Source organism: Oncorhynchus mykiss, chromosome 4 (genome assembly GCF_057628025.1).
Source record: "Oncorhynchus mykiss isolate SJ-2025 chromosome 4, ASM5762802v1, whole genome shotgun sequence".
Taxonomy (NCBI): domain Eukaryota; kingdom Metazoa; phylum Chordata; class Actinopteri; order Salmoniformes; family Salmonidae; genus Oncorhynchus; species Oncorhynchus mykiss.
In genome coordinates this window covers 76,169,396-76,186,128 of record NC_143025.1, presented here as the reverse complement: position 1 = coordinate 76,186,128, position 16,733 = coordinate 76,169,396, and the positions used below count along the sequence as shown (strand labels likewise).

Below are 16,733 nucleotides of genomic sequence, written 5' to 3'. Positions count from 1 at the left end.
CAAGAAGAAAGCCATTTCTTAAAGATATCCATAAAAAGTGTTGTTTAAAGTTTGCCACAAGCCACCTGGGAGACACACCAAACATGTGGAAGAAGGTGCTCTGGTCAGATGAAACCAAAATTGAACTTTTTGGCAACAATGCAAAACGTTATGTTTGGCGTAAAAGCAACACAGCTGAACACACCATCCCCACTGTCAAACATGGTGGTGGCAGCATCATGGTTTGGGCCTGCTTTTCTTCAGCAGGGACAGGGAAGATGGTTAAAATTGATGGGAAGATGGATGGAGCCAAATACAGGACCATTCTGGAAGAAAACCTGATGGAGTCTGCAAAAGACCTGAGACTGGGACGGAGATTTGTCTTCCAACAAGACAATGATCCAAAACATAAAGCAAAATCTACAATGGAATGGTTCAAAAATAAACATATCCAGGTGTTAGAATGGCCAAGTCAAAGTCCAGACCTGAATCCAATCGAGAATCTGTGGAAAGAACTGAAAACTGCTGTTCACAAATGCTCTCCATCCAACCTCACTGAGCTCGAGCTGTTTTGCAAGGAGGAATGGGAAAACATTTCAGTCTCTCGATGTGCAAAACTGATAGAGACATACCCCAAGCGACTTACAGCTGTAATCGCAGCAAAAGGTGGCGCTACAAAGTATTAACTTAAGGGGGCTGAATAATTTTGCACGCCCAATTTTTCAGTTTTTGATTTGTTAAAAAAGTTTGAAATATCCAATAAATGTCGTTCCACTTCATGATTGTGTCCCACTTGTTGTTGATTCTTCACAAAAAAATACAGTTTTATATCTTTATGTTTGAAGCCTGAAATGTGGCAAAAGGTCGCAAAGTTCAAGGGGGCCGAATACTTTCGCAAGGCACTGTACGTACCTATGATGAAAATTTACAGGCCTCTCTCATCTTTTTAAGTGGGAGAACTTGCACAATTGGTGGCTGACTAAATACTTTTTTTGCCCCACTGTTTGTCTGTCATTGAAAGAATGCTTTTTTTCCTACAAAAAAACATTTCTGTAAGTCTGTTTTATGATGCTTTAAGGTCCTTTTCTGCTGTCAACACACAGAGAGTGAAACAAGTGTGGGAGAAAGAATTGTCTGTTACTATTGACGAAGAGATGTGGGAGGACATTTGGAGATATGCAAAAACAATATCTATATGTAACCGTACTAGAGCAATCCAATTAAGAATAATATACAGATTGCATATATCCCCAAATCGCAGACATGCTTTTAGCCCCACTTCCTCTTCTCCTCAGTGTCTTAAATGCAAAACGGATACAGGCACCCTAACACATTGTTTATGGTCATGTACCAAAATACAAAGATACTGGTCTGGTGTTCTGCAAGAAATTGAAAAGATCCTAGGGGTTGATCTAGAATTGGACCCAGTTTCTTTACTGTTAGGTCTCCCTAGTAGGCAGGTTACTTCTGTGGGTAAAAGGAGGCTTTACAACATCCATACCTTCGCAGCGAGGAAAAACATCCTTTTACAGTGGATTAGTGATAAGATTCCTTCTATTAAAGATTGGCATAAGATACTATTTGAATGGGTGCCTCTGGAATATCTGACATGTACATTGCATTCTAAAACAGACCAGTTCTACAAAGTACGGGAACCTTATCTAAGTTACCTAGAACCTGAGGTATCAGCTATTATGCTGCAAGGATTCTCTTAGAATGGTGGGGATCTATGTATTTCAGAACTACACTGTATGTTCCATGTGTGGAACCTAACTTCTTGGTTTAAACTGAGCTTTTTTGTTTAATTTCTGTTTGTAAGTTTGTTTAAAATGTATGTATTGAGAGACGCAATGATGGGGATGGGGTGAGAGAAGCACCGAGCGGGAAGAGGAAAATGGTGTACGTATGTATGTATGGGTGTGTGTGTGTGTATGTACATATGTATATGCATGTGTATATATATATATATATATATATATATATATATATATATATAGAAAAACAGAAAAAAAACAGCACTCACTTACACATACCTGCGTATGTATGTATGTATGTATGTATATATATATATATATATATATACGCAGGTATGTGTAAGTGAGTGCTGTTTTTTTTCTGTTTTTTTGTTGCTTTGTCTCTGTTGTTGTATCTCTTAATATGGGTGAAAATGGTGAAATTCCAATAAAAAATACTGTTACAAAAAAAAGAATGATGGAGACCACTGTGTTCTCGGGGACCTTCAATGCTGCAGAAATGTTTTGGTACCCTTCCCCAGATCTATGCCGCAACACAATCCTGTCTCGAAGCTCTACGGACAATTCCTTCTACCTCATGGCTTTGTTTTTGCTCAGATATACACTCTCAACTGTGGGACTTTATATAGAGAGGTTTGTGCCTTTCCAAATCATATTCAATCAATTGAAATTACTACGGGTGGACTCCAATCAAGTTGTAGAAACATCTCGAGGATGATCAATGAAAACAGGATGTACAGTTGAAGTCGGAAGTTTACATACACTTAGGTTGGAGTCATTAAAACTTGTTTTTCAACCACTCAACAAGAAATTTGTGAACAAACTATAGTTTTGGCAAGTCGGTTAGGACATCTACTTTGTGCATGACACAAGTAATTTCTCCAACAATTGTTTACAGACAGATTATTTCACTTCTAGTTCACTATCACAATTCCAGTGGGTCAGAAGTTTACATACACTATGTTGACTGTGCCTTGAAATAGCTTGGAAAATTCCAGAAAATGATGTCATGGCTTTAGAAGCTTCTGATAGGCAAATTTACATAATTTGAGTCATTTGGAGGTGTACCTTTGGATGTATTTCAAGGCCTACCTTCAAACTCAGTGCCTCTTTGCTTGACATCATGGGAAAATCACAAGAAATCAGCCAAGACCTCAGAAAAGTCTGGTTCATCCTTGGGCGCAATTTCCAAACGCCTGAAGGTACCACATTCATCTGTACAAACAATAGTACGCAAGTATAAACACCATGGAACCTTGCAGCCATCATACCGCTCAGGAAGAAGATGCGTTCTGTCTCCTAGAGATACATGTACTTTGGTGTGAAAAGTGCAAATCAATCCCAGAACAACAGCAAAGGACCTTGTGAAGATACTGGAGGAAACCGGTACAAAAGTATCTATATCCACAGTAAAACGAGTTGTATATCGACATAACCGGAAAGGCCGCTCAGCAAGGAAGAAGCCACTGCTCCAAAACCGCCATAAAAAAAGCCAGACTACGGTTTGCAACTGCATATGGGGACAAAGATTGTACTTTTTGGAGAAATGTCCTCTGGTCTGATGAAACAAAAATAGATCTGTTTGGCCATAATGACCATTGTTATGTTTGGAGGAAGCCGAAGAACACCATCCCAACCGTGAAGCATGGGGGTGGCAGCATCATGTTGTGGGGGTGCTTTGCTGGAGCAGGGACTGGTGCATTTCACAAAATAGATGGCATCATGATGGAGGAAAATTATGTGGCTATATTGAAGCAACATCTCAAAACATCAGTCAGGAAGTTAAAGCTTGGTCGCAAATGTCTTCACTTTCTAATAGTGAAGACATCAAAGCTATGAAATAAAACATATGGAATCATGTAGTAACCAAAAAAGTGTTAAACAAGTTGCCACCCTTTGCCTTGATGACAGCTTTGCACACGTTTTGGCATTCCCTCAACCAGCTTCATGATGTAGTCACCTGGAATGCATTTCAATTAACAGGTGTGCCTGTTAAAATTACATTTGTGGAATTCCTTTCCTTCTTAATATGTTTGAGCCAATCAGTTGTGTTGTGACAAGGTAGCATGGTGCACAGAAGATAGTCCTATTTGGTAAAAGACCAAGTCCATATTCTGGCAAGAACAGCTCAAATAAGCAAAGAGAAACGACAGTTCATCATTACTGTAAGACATGAAGGTCAGTCAATGCGGAAAACTTCAAGAACCTTGAACGTTTCTTCAAGTGCAGTTGCAAAAACCATCAAGCACTATGATGAAACTGACTCTCATGAGGATCTCCACAGTAAAGTGAGACCCATAGTTACATTTGCTGTAGAGGATAAGGTAATTAGATTTGCCAGCCTCAGAAATTGCAACCCCAATAAATGCTTCACAGAGTTCAAGTAACAGACACATCTCAACAGCAACTGTTCAAAGAAGATGTGAATCAGGCCTTCATGGTCATATTTCTGCAAAGAAACCACTACTAAAGGACACCAATAATAAAAAGAGACAGGCTTGGTCCAAGAAAACACGAGCAATGGACATTAGGCCGGTGGAAATCTGTCCTTTGGTCTCTTAGATTTTTGGTTCCAACCGCCGTGCCTTTGTGGGACGCAGAGCAGGTGGATGGAGGATGTCTGCATGTGTAGTTCCAACCGTGAAGCATGTAGGAGATGGTGTAATGGTGTGGGGGTGCTTTGCTGGTGACACTCAGTGATTTATTTAGAATTCAAGTCACACTTAACCAGCATGGCTACCACAGCATTCTGCATGATGAAACAAAAATAGAACTGTTTGGCCATAATGACCATCATTATGTTTGGAGGAAAAAAGATGTGGATATATTGAAGCAACATCTCAAGACATCAGTCAGGAAGTTAAAGCTTGGTCGCAAATGGGTCTTCCAAATGGACAATGTACCCCAAGCATACTTCCAAAGTTGTGGAAAAATGGCTTAAGGACAACAAAGTCAAGGTATTGGAGTGGCCATCACAAGGCCCTGACCTCAATCCCACAGAAGGCCTCCAAAACCTGACTCAGTTACACCAGCTCTGTCACCCAACTTATTGTGGGAAGCTTGTGGAAGGCTACCCGAAACGTTTGACCCAAGTTAAACAATTTAAAGGCAATGCTACCAAATACTAATTGAGTGTATGTAAACTTCTGACCCACTGGGAATGTGATGAAAGAAATAAAAGCTGAAATAAATAATTCTCTCTACTATTGTTCTGACATTTCACATTCCCAAAATAAAGTGGTGATCCTAACTGACCTAAAACAGGGAATTTTTACTAGAATTAAATGTCAGGAATTGTGAAAAACTGAGTTTAAATTAATTTGGCTAAGGTGTATGTAAACTTCCGACTTCAACTGTACCTGAGCTCAATTTCGAGTCCTTGAGCGAAGGGTTTGAATACTGTATTTTTTTATAAATTTGCAAAAAAATCTAAAAACCTGTTTTCGCTTTGTCATTATGGGATATTGTGTGTGTGTGTGTGTAGATTGATGAGCAACATTTTTTATTTAATCTATTTTTAAATAAGATTGTAATATAACAATGTGGAAAAAGGGAAGGGGTCTGAATACTTGCTCTAGGACAGGATAATATTTTTCCTCATGCATCTCTGAATTGTTAACAGATTTCATCTCTGTGACAGAGATGCCTATGTAGTGAATTGTGCATAGGCCTAATAAAGTTGTGACTATCTGAAGAGTCTCAAGGACTGCTCAAAGAGGTTATTTTCTAGGCTATACTGTAGCGTTCAGTTCGCATGTGCAGTCTGTCGGTTTCAATTATACGTGTGTTTTGAATTTATGGTGACTTTTTGTGAAGTAAATACACTAGGCTAAAGGCTTACATGTGACAACCTGTTTGGATAATGTGCTATTGAATGTTTAGCTATCTTTGGCTGTGCGTGTTGTGTATTTTGTGGAATAGCTTTAGTGTGACTTTGGGGGAAAATGTTGTAATTTCCTGGGTTTTGTCATTAAAAAAAATCTGAAAATGTGAAGTGTTCCAGGGACAGTCCCAGGATTCTGGTTTGCCATATTAATCCCTACATTGTACTATGCAGATATAGGATCTCAATTTTATCAATCTTTTGTTGCTGAGAATTTTCCTGCACCGCAGGAAAGGGGATACCTAGTCAGTTGTACAACTGAAATGTGTCTTCCGCATTTAACCCAACCCCTCTGAATCAGAGGTGCGGGGGGATGCCATAATCGACATCCACGTCTTCGGCAGCTGAGCGTTGTGATTTACATAAATTAACTGAAAGCCCACTGTTAAATTAACAGTATTGCACTTTTCAAGTAGCCTACTTTTGGCCAGCTAATAGCCTAACCACCGATCAAGCAACATTGTGGACTAAACATTCAAGTCCTTTTGCTGCAGGATTATTTTGCCTGGACAATATAGGTCAAATTAAGATCCTACATCTGTACTTGTGTGATTGCGTTTAAACTCCTCCGTGTGTGTGCGTGTGTGTTTTTGCCTATTATCCCTGTCTCTGTATGTTCCAGCCAGTTGGTGCTAGTGACTACCTGGAGATGGCCCAGGCGTTTGACACAGTGTTTATCCGTCATGTCCCCATGCTTACCCTCACTCTGAAGGATCAGGCACGGCGCTTCATCACACTGATAGACAATTTCTATGACAACAAGGTCAGTGTCAGTCACACTGCATGGGGAAAACTTGATGTTTTACATTAACATTTTTAGTCATTTAGCAGACTCTTATGAGGAGCGACTTACAGGAGCAATTAGGTTTAAGTGCCTTACTCTGGGATTCAAACCAGCGACCTTTTGGTTACTGGCCCAACGCTCTTAACTACTAGGCTACCTGTGTTAGGTACTACTGCCTAGGTGCTTCCCAATCTGTACCTGTAACTCAAGTATTTGACATACTGCCATGGTCCGTAGCTGCAGGGTCTATACTGTAGTTTGTTGTAGGCGTTATTATGTGCAATAGCATCACCTGTAACCATCTATTCACACTCTATCTTACAGCAGGTGTCACTGTTTCACTTTAGTTGTTACAGAGTTGTTACCATTCCATTGTCCATCTGTCACAGGTGAGGGTGGTGCTGTTAGCTGATGCCCCTCTGGACAGGCTGTTTGTCCACTCTGGAGGGGAGGACGACCGCGACCGCATGCTACTGGACGACCTGGGCCTGAGCGGGGTGAGACCACACGGTCCAACCACAACAAGACCAGAACATAACCAAAAACACATTCTTAATGTCGGGTTGGAACCAAAAATTATTTTCCAATTATTCCTTTTTGAACAGAACCATCATTTTCCGACCAGCAAAATAATGTTCGGAACCGGTTCGAACCCCAAAAAAGTAATGGTTTATATTGTTCCTTTTTTATTTTTCCACTTTTTTCTCTCCCCAATTTCGTGAAATCCATTTGTCCCATCGCTGCAACTCCTGTACGGAGGCCCACCTGTTCCTTTTTAAAGCTCTGAAATCTTAATTTTTATTTTTGTTGTGTAGCTTAATATTAAATGACTTCATCAATCAGTGGGGATAGAGCAGTTTACTATGGAACGGGCAAGATATAGGCCTAGTTGTTTCCATGCAGTGGACAGACAAGAGTAGGGCGTGAGATGCTAATGAAATTTTGCAGGTGAGGAGAGCATGAGGAAGGGTGGAGGAGGAGGCTTGAAGCGCTGGGCATCTTGTTATGACATGCATTATCTGAATTAGTTCCACAGAATTATACCTAGGAGGAGCGGCTTCTATGAAGGAATAAATCCAATGTGAAACGTACTATAGTATCCTTAACTAGCATTGAAAAAGTTAATCCATTATTCTCTAATTAGAAATCTCTCTCCCTAATCTCTGAATCACGCTTGTAACATCACTAGGCTACAATAGCCTATGCTTCAGTGGGGGAGGTACCCTACACACACACACACTGGCAAAGAATTTCAGCAGTCAGGCCAGGCAGACGCTGGAATATACGTTTTTGAGTGATAGTGAGAGCTTTGCATAGGCATTTTGTTGCTTTTTTTTGTGGGACTGGAAAAAAAATTCCCGGAACGTAAAATAATGTTATTAACCTGTTTCCATGCTTTTAAAAGAATGGTTCAGTTTCGGTTGAGTATAGATCACTTTCATTCCTTATTCTGATTCTGTTCTTCGCAAAACATTTTTTTTTACGGTTTTCGGTTCTATCTCCTGAACCGGTTCCAACCCCTGCTTGATATAAACATTTGTGTTTGTGATTTGTTAACGACTGTGTTCGTGTTAAATTATCTTTGTGGTCATGTTTGTGTCAACCCCATTGTTTTTGGTCATGGTTGTAGTTGAGTTAAACCCACTGTCTGCGGTCCTATTTGTAGGATGTGGGGGACCATCTGTCTCTGTTCACAGCGGAGGAGGAGATCTTTGCGTTCCAGAGGACCATCTCCAGACTGACCGAGATGCAGACAGAGATGTACTGGACTCAAGGGGACCGCAGTAACACTACACACACAAAGAGAGGATCACAGTAAAGTACCCCCAAAGACCTCACAACAAATGAAGGGGATGGGTAACCAACAGCAACTTCTCTTTTAGACTGAAGTATAATATAACCAGCAAAAACACCTCATAAAACACAAACAATTGGTACAGTAGGGCTCAATCAATTATATCCCTTTAGACTGGAGTATAACGTGACAAGCTAAAACACCTCGCAACAGACAGTCAGTCAGAGAGATAGAGGACTTTTGTGCCCAAAAGTCCATTTTAGCAAGTAGTCAACTGGGTGGGACTTCTTATGGGTTAGGGAAGGATCACATGATTCCATCCAGGTCACCAGGAGGGATCAGCCAATGAATTAGACTTGTGAGGAAACATTTCATAACTGCAGGTGGCAGTAAATCACCAACCTTGTATTTATACCTGTTCAAACAACCCACTCTAGGTGGCAGTAAATCACCAACCTTGTATTTATACCTGTTCAAACAACCCACTCTAGGTGGCAGTAAATCACCAACCTTGGATTTATACCTGTTCAAACAACCCACTCTAGGTGGCAGTAAATCACCAACCTTGTATTTATACCTGTTCAAACAACCCACTCTAGGTGGCAGTGTGCACCCTTTCAGTTTTTTTTGCCAACTCATAAAAGTAATAGAAGAAGATTGACTACTTAAAAATGGAGATGCCCTCAATGGCACTCCCCCTGCTGTCACAGATGCCATAATGGGACATACAACGATGCAAAGTCTATGGAACTAACCAATAAACACTCCAAATTTACTGACCTATCTCCCTCACATACTTTAAAGGGAACTGACGGGAACAAGAGAAACTCATTCATGTCCCATATTAGTCTTCCTAAAACATACATGGAGAACAGAGGGAGGCATAGCTACTTATAAACTGGGTGGTTCGAGCACTGAATGCTGATTTGGCTGACATATATCAGACCATATACCACGGGTATGACAAAACATGTATTTTTACTGCTCTAATTACGCTGGTAACCAGTTTATAATAGCAATGAGGCACCTCGGGGGTTTTGCCAATATATATTGCCAATATACCACAGCTGAGGCCGGTGTTCAGGCACTCCGTGTTGCATCGTACGTAAGAACAGTCCTTAGCCGTGGTATATTGGCCATATACCACACCCCCTCTGGCCTTATTGCTTAATTAGCTAATTAAGCAATAAGGGACGACACATCATCAGTATGCGCTGAAGGGATGGAAATATGAACTGAACAAATGTCCTTCTTGGTGGATAACTACCGCCCCCCTATGGTTGGGTTTGAACTGTGCCACTAAAAAATATAAAATGAAGTGCTGTACATGTAATTACAAAATACATAGATCAAGGAAGAAATAGCAGTGAGTATACATGAGGTATGTAGCCAGCCATCTGCCCTGTAAAAATGCTAAAGGTAATGTATTTGTGCCTACTGTGTAATAAACCATGCAGTAGAATCTAAAGGTGAAGAGAAAGGTGTCTTGAGCCTTTTCAAGGATGAAACTGCAAAGAAAAACATACATTATTACTTAACTATTTGTCTTAGGAAATGTTAGATGTGTTGGATGATTTCAGAAAGCAAAAGCTGCACACTAGTAGCTCTAACAGTGTTGTGTTCGAGACCACCTAAAGCCCGATTCAAGACCGGGAGGGGGACAAGACCGGGAGGGGGACAAGGGGTCTGAGGCAAAAAGCCAGAGACCAGAAAAGTCAAATTCAAGACCATGATTGTAATTTTGTTAAATCACCACCATAATAAGAGTTCAAAATGTCCAGTATTTCTGGGTTCATATTTCAGAACAAGAAATTAATTCTTTAAGACATTCAGAATAGTGAAAAAATGCATGCTAAAGGAGAAAATAAAGCCACTCTACAAATGCGTTACTAACCCAAACAGTGGGGAACAATGGGCTTTATATGCCTTCAGAGAAGGGCTAAGGATTTATAAAATAATGATTATAATAGTATAACAATAATAATTATATTATTATTTTCAATTATGTTCTGATTTAATCTCTTAAATTTTTGTTGGAAAGGGTTGGAGTGACAGTGGAATCAACCAATTGCATTTTGACTTAATGAGTGGAACTGTATTTACAAAAACATATGGAAACTTCTGCCTTCATGAAAGGCCAAAATATTACTGTGCAATAGCGAGCAGTAGTTTTCCCATGGTCTAACTAGCTAGCTTTTGTTGTTGGCTAGTTTGCAGCAGGTGTTGTCGAAGAGGATGTTGTTGCTAATTTGTTAACTTCTTGTTGGAAGTTATTCTTGAAAAGGGAGAAGCTAAGTTTCAAATGATCATCTGGTGAGCGGAACTGTGTTTTTTTTATTGCAGTGGTGTTAGCCATCTCTTTGATGTGTGTGAAACATTGTTGCATTTAAAGTGGAACTGACAGCATTTTAGCAACATAAAATCTTTTCATATACACCCCCAGGAAGAATGTCACTTTTTAAAAACATTTTCTGACAAGCAACCACTTAGATGTGGTCATTTTCACGTTTTCATAAATTCTTTGAATGTTTGGGAATTACATATACTAATTCTATAGCAATCTAGATTGGGAAAGTGGTGGCGCGTTTGGACATTTAATAGACAGTGAATAAAACATCTGTCTCGTCCAGGACCAGTCTACACCGACCAGTGCGCTATAGCAAATCAGAGATAAAGTAGACCTTTATACAAACAAGTCATTTGCCACACGGGCCTGCCATCATTCACTTTGAACCTTACTGTGTGTTTAGAGGCAGTAGCAACAGCACGACTTTACACCATTCACCAAAAGACACTAAATTCATTTACATGATTTCTGCAAATATCTAAAGACCACGGGAGTCCTCTTACATTTGGGAACCTTACAGTTCTATTGATCAAACAACCATGGTAAGGTAGGCTATCTTTCCATCAGTTATGCACATCAACAACAACAATAACTAATGCTAGCCAGAGCAAGATTCACTAAAATCTAAAAGACATTAGATAAATCCCCTCAAACTTTTTCAGCTAGTTGGCCATCAAAATTGCACTGATAAACGATAGAGATGTGTAGCCTCCTCATCCTTCTGCAGCTTGCCTGCCAATGCATGCTTATCCCAACCAAGCACCCAAGCTAACTAGCTAAAGTTGACTAGCTTCCTAGCTAGCTACTTCCAGACACAAATGAGAGAACACCTCACTCTAACCATTTTACTAGCCGTAACAGAGCTGGTTAGGTTGTTTACATGTTATCTAGAGCATTTTTGACAAACTATTACTTTTTTTGTCTACGTTTACTGACACCGGTTGTAATTCCGCAGGTGTTGCGTGTTCGTAAATTCATCAGTTGTTCTGGCACTCTGGCACACTCAGATGAGAGTGCTCTGAAATTGGAGTAGAGAGCCAGAGTGAATTTGCGAACACAAGAGATATGCTAACTGGATAACAGTAGTTCAGGTCCTTGCTAACTAACCAAATGACACCTGAATCTCCAGATGTGTATAGCCACCGAATAACAATATGAGGGGAAAAAGTCAGTAATTCACCCACTCCTCCAATGGCATGACTTCTATCTAGCTAACGTTAGGTTCCTGTGTTTTTAGCTTGCTACATAAATAGATAAGCTAGCCTATTAGCCACGTTTTGACTGACTTGCGTTCATTTCCCTTGCTAGTTTGATTGTATTGACATTTCCAGCTTTAGTTACATTTGTTAGTTTTTGGAACAGTGCAACCCGAATGGAGGCAGCAAACAATGTAGCAGGCCAGCTGTGGTTTACAACCTGATAGTAATATTTTTTGGACTCCAAAGAAATGTATTGGTGAATTATAATAATCATGCATTGAACTGCATCCATCTATTTAGACAAAAATGTCTTTGTGTACATCATGGAACGTTGAGTCACATAGCACCTATGTTTAAAACCTCTCATAAAGTTGGTTTTGTAGCATAAACTGGGAATTTGATATTTTTGGCAGATATTATGATTGTTTGTTTTCAGTTATCACTGTCAGTTCCACCTTAAACTTTAGGTCGCTGGTTACTTTGCGTGCTAAATGTGAAATGTTTTTTGCACTGAGAAGTAATAGTTGTAAATTTCAATTGGGAAATACTGTTTTTGTATTCTTATGAATGGGACCTACTGGCTCATTATGTCAGAGTTTATAGACTGCTGATCCTTTAACATCATGCTGTGTGTCACTGCTGTCTTTCCATCGGCCCTATGCAGTGGTGTAGTGGTGCCTAGAGAAGTGGGTATACTGTAATTTTGCCAAAAAGTTCCCACCCAGCGAAGGCAAGGCACCCTGTGTGAAAATGGTTTGTATGAGTTTTCCTATAGATTTTTCAAATGTTCACTCTCAAAATCCCACTACAGAAATGTGATGGTCTAAGTCCACAACAATGCTTAAACCACATCTGTTGGGTGGATCTGTTAGGGCCTGGCTCCCCAGTGGGTGGGCCTCTGTCCACCCAGGCCCATCCATGTCTACGCCCCTGATGCAAACAGCACATGATGACAAATGCGCATCACAAATAGCCTACTAACCAACACTTCGGACTAAAGGGAACGGATTAAGAAGCGGATATAGGCAATGCCCACTGAATAATGCCTACTGACAACAAAGTGGGTATATGGCGTATACCTGCGTATAGCCTCCACTACACCACTGGCCCTTTGTGTTTTACAAAAAGTGCACTGTCCTACATGAGTGCGCTGGTATTATGGTTGCTGTCCTTTCAGAATCACCAACCTGTCACACACTGAAGGCCTATTAGGTTCGCCACTGAAGGCCTAGGTCCAATAGGTTCACCACTGTACTAACCTGTCACACACTGAAGGCCTAGGTCCAATAGGTTTACCACTGAAGGCCTAGGTCCAATAGGTTCACCACTGTACTAACCTGTCACACACTGAAGGCCTAGGTCCAATAGGTTCACCACTGTACTAACCTGTCACACACTGAAGGCCTAGGTCCAATAGGTTCACCACTGAAGGCATAGGTCCAATAAGTTCACCACTGTACTAACCTGTCACACACCGAAGGCCTAGGTCTAATAGGTTCACCACTGAAGGCCTAGGTCCAATAGGTTCACCACTGTACTAACCTGTCACACACTGAGGGCCTAGGTCCAATAGGTTCACCACTGAAGACCTAGGTCCAATAGGTTCACCACTGAGGGCCTAGGTCCAATAGCTTCACCACTGAAGACCTAGGTCCAATAGGTTCACACACTGAGTGCCTAGGTCCAATATGTTCACCACTGAAGGCCTAGGTCCAATAGGTTCACCACTGAAGGCCTAGGTCCAATAGGTTCACCACTGAAGGCCTAGGTCCAATAGCTTCACCACTGAAGACCTAGGTCCAATAGGTTCACACACTGAGTGCCTAGGTCCAATATGTTCACCACTGAAGGCCTAGGTCCAATAGGTTCACCACTGAAGGCCTAGGTCCAATAGGTTCACCACTGAAGGCCTAGGTCCAATAGCTTCACCACTGAAGACCTAGGTCCAATAGGTTCACACACTGAGCGCCTAGGTCCAATATGTTCACCACTGAAGGCCTAGGTACAATAGGTTCACCACTGAAGGCCTAGGTACAATAGGTTCACCACTGAAGGCCTGGGTCCAATAGGTTCACCACTGTACTAACCTGTCACACACTGAGGGCCTAGGCCCAATAGGTTCACCACTGAAGGCCTAGGTCCAATAGGTTCACCACTGAATGCCTAGGTCCAATGGGTTCACCACTGAAGTCCTAGGTCCAATAGGTTCACCACTGTACTAACCTGTCACACACTGAGGGCCTAGGTCCAATAGGTTCACCACTGAAGACCTAGGTCCAATAGGTTCACCACTGAGGGCCTAGGTCCAATAGCTTCACCACTGAAGACCTAGGTCCAATAGGTTCACACACTGAGGGCCTAGGTCCAATATGTTCACCACTGAAGGCCTAGGTCCAATAGGTTCACCACTGAAGGCCTAGGTCCAATAGCTTCACCACTGAAGGCCTAGGTCCAATAGCTTCACCACTGAAGACCTAGGTCCAATAGGTTCACACACTGAGCGCCTAGGTCCAATATGTTCACCACTGAAGGCCTAGGTCCAATAGGTTCACCACTGAAGGCCTAGGTACAATAGGTTCACCACTGAAGGCCTGGGTCCAATAGCTTCACCACTGTACTAACCTGTCACACACTGAGGGCCTAGGCCCAATAGGTTCACCACTGAAGGCCTAGGTCCAATAGGTTCACCACTGAATGCCTAGGTCCAATGGGTTCACCACTGAAGTCCTAGGTCCAATAGGTTCACCACTGAATGCCTAGGTTCAATAGGTTCCCCACTGAAGGCCTAGGTCCAATAGGTTCACCACTGAAGGCTTAGGTCCAATAGGTTCACCACTGAAGGCCTAGGTCCAATAGGTTCACCACTGAAGGCCTGGGTCCAATAGGTTCACCACTGTACTAACCTGTCACACACTGAGGGCCTAGGCCCAATAGGTTCACCACTGAAGGCCTAGGTCCAATAGGTTCACCACTGAATGCCTAGGTCCAATGGGTTCACCACTGAAGTCCTAGGTCCAATAGGTTCACCACTGAATGCCTAGGTTCAATAGGTTCCCCACTGAAGGCCTAGGTCCAATAGGTTCACCACTGAAGGCTTAGGTCCAATAGGTTCACCACTGAAGGCCTAGGTCCAATAGGTTCACCACTGAAGGCCTAGGTCCAATAGGTGCACCACTGTACTAACCTGTCACACTGAATGCCTATAGGTTGAATGCCCAGTCATACTCATATCTCAGACATAAATTACTGCAATTTAAGACCATCCATAGAATGTACTATATGCCAGTGAAACTGAATATCATGCACACAGAAATGTAATTATTCTGATGGAGGTGTAAAACACAAAAGGGGACATATTAGCATACGGTATGGTCTTGTGAAGGCTGGTTGAATTCTGGATAAGAGTATGTTATTTTATCTCAGCATGTCTACAGATTCTCCCTTCTCCCTGTTTTTGTCTGCTTGGAAATGTTGATACTGGAGACTGAAAACACTGACCAAGCATTTATAGCAGCTAAGAAATGCATTGCCATTAATTGGAAGGTTGGTTATCCTCCCACAATGTCAAGTTATGTATCACTAGATTTGATTTATTACAAGGTTAAGGGTATACTCTGCAACTTTCATAAGGTGTGTTATATGGAATACAGTACGACAAAAGGAGTCTGTATTGAAAACATGCTCACATCAGGGGAGATAACTATTTAGGCAATCCCTAGCTGCTGGGCTGCTCAGTCCTGGCCCCGGGGGTCTGCATCCTGTTGGTTGTCACTCTGGCCTTGGCTGAACACACCTGAAAACGATAATTAATGTTTCACTAGGATCCTAAAGCTGAGTGGGGTGTGATTTTTAATTTAACCCTTATTTTACGAAGTAAGTTGACTGAGAACACATTTTCATTTACAACCTGGGGAAAAGTTACAGGGGAGAGGAGGGGGATAATGAGTCAATTGTAAACTGGGGATGATTAGGTAACTGTGATGGCATAAGGGACAGATTGGGAATTTAGCCAGAACACCAGGGTTAACACCCCTACTCTTACAATAAGTGCCATGAGATATTTTAGTGACCACAGAGAGTCAGGACACCCATTTAATGTCCCATCCGAAAGACAGCACCCCACACAGGGCAATCTTCCCAATCACTGCCCTGGGGCATTGGGATATTTTTTTTGACTAGAGGAAAGGGTGCCTCCTACTGGCCCTCCAACACCACTTCCAGCAGCATCTGGTCTCCCATCTAGGGATTGACCAGGACCAACCCTGCTTAGCTTCAGAAACAAGCCAGCAGTGGGATATGCTGCTGGCCTAAGTGGCACCACTGACTACAACACTGAGCTCAGATGCAATATTTTATTCACCATTATGTGTTGGATATATATTGATTGTGTTAGATGCCACAGTCTATTCAAATGGTCAAACAGGTTACTGCCGGTATGGCTTGAACACAGAGCTGAAGCAAAAAACCCGCTGAAACACTGAGCTGATGTTTAACGTTTTACCACAAGATGGCAACAGAGGGTAAGTGATGACCAAGAGGTTTGTTATTATTGCTTCTAATGACGTCATCCAGTTTTTTTTTACATTTTATTTAACTAGGCAAGTCAGGTAAGAACAAATTCTTATTTACAATGACGGATTAACCCAGCCAAACCCTAACCCAGACGACACTGGGACAATTCTGCACAGCCCTATGGGACTCCCAATCATGGCCAGTTGTAATACAGCCTGGAATCAAACCAGGGTCTGTAGTGACACCTCTAGCACTGAGATGCAGTGCCTTAGACTGCTGTGACATTCGAGAGCCCAAAATAATGTGACCGATACAATGACGTTATCTCTATCATTCTCCATGGTAGGCCTCTGCAGTAGACCTGTGACCCCTATAACACACTGCAACGAGAGCAAGCGAACGAACGGCTCCCTACTGTGCAGACAACTATCCTGTTGATGTGTTCGCTCTTTTAGGGACACTGAATGGAAGTCTTTGCTG

At 41.8% G+C, this 16,733-nt stretch overlaps 1 protein-coding gene across 2 annotated transcripts in view; it reads left to right on the top strand.

Moving 5' to 3' along the window:
- Nucleotides 1-16,733, top strand: part of afg1lb (AFG1 like ATPase b) — a 48,181-nt gene that overhangs the window by 31,034 nt on the left and 414 nt on the right. The window contains exons 11-13 of one of the 2 annotated variants that reach the window (XR_016495437.1): nucleotides 6,239-6,379; nucleotides 6,790-6,897; nucleotides 8,067-8,794. Coding sequence is in view for 1 of the 2 variants with exons in the window: in XM_021600699.3 (XP_021456374.2) it covers nucleotides 6,239-6,379; nucleotides 6,790-6,897; nucleotides 8,067-8,219 (402 nt within the window). In the remaining variant the exon portion in view is untranslated. Of the gene's footprint in view, nucleotides 1-6,238; nucleotides 6,380-6,789; nucleotides 6,898-8,066; nucleotides 9,664-16,733 lie in introns of those variants that run through there. The other variant, XM_021600699.3, reaches the window with a different exon arrangement.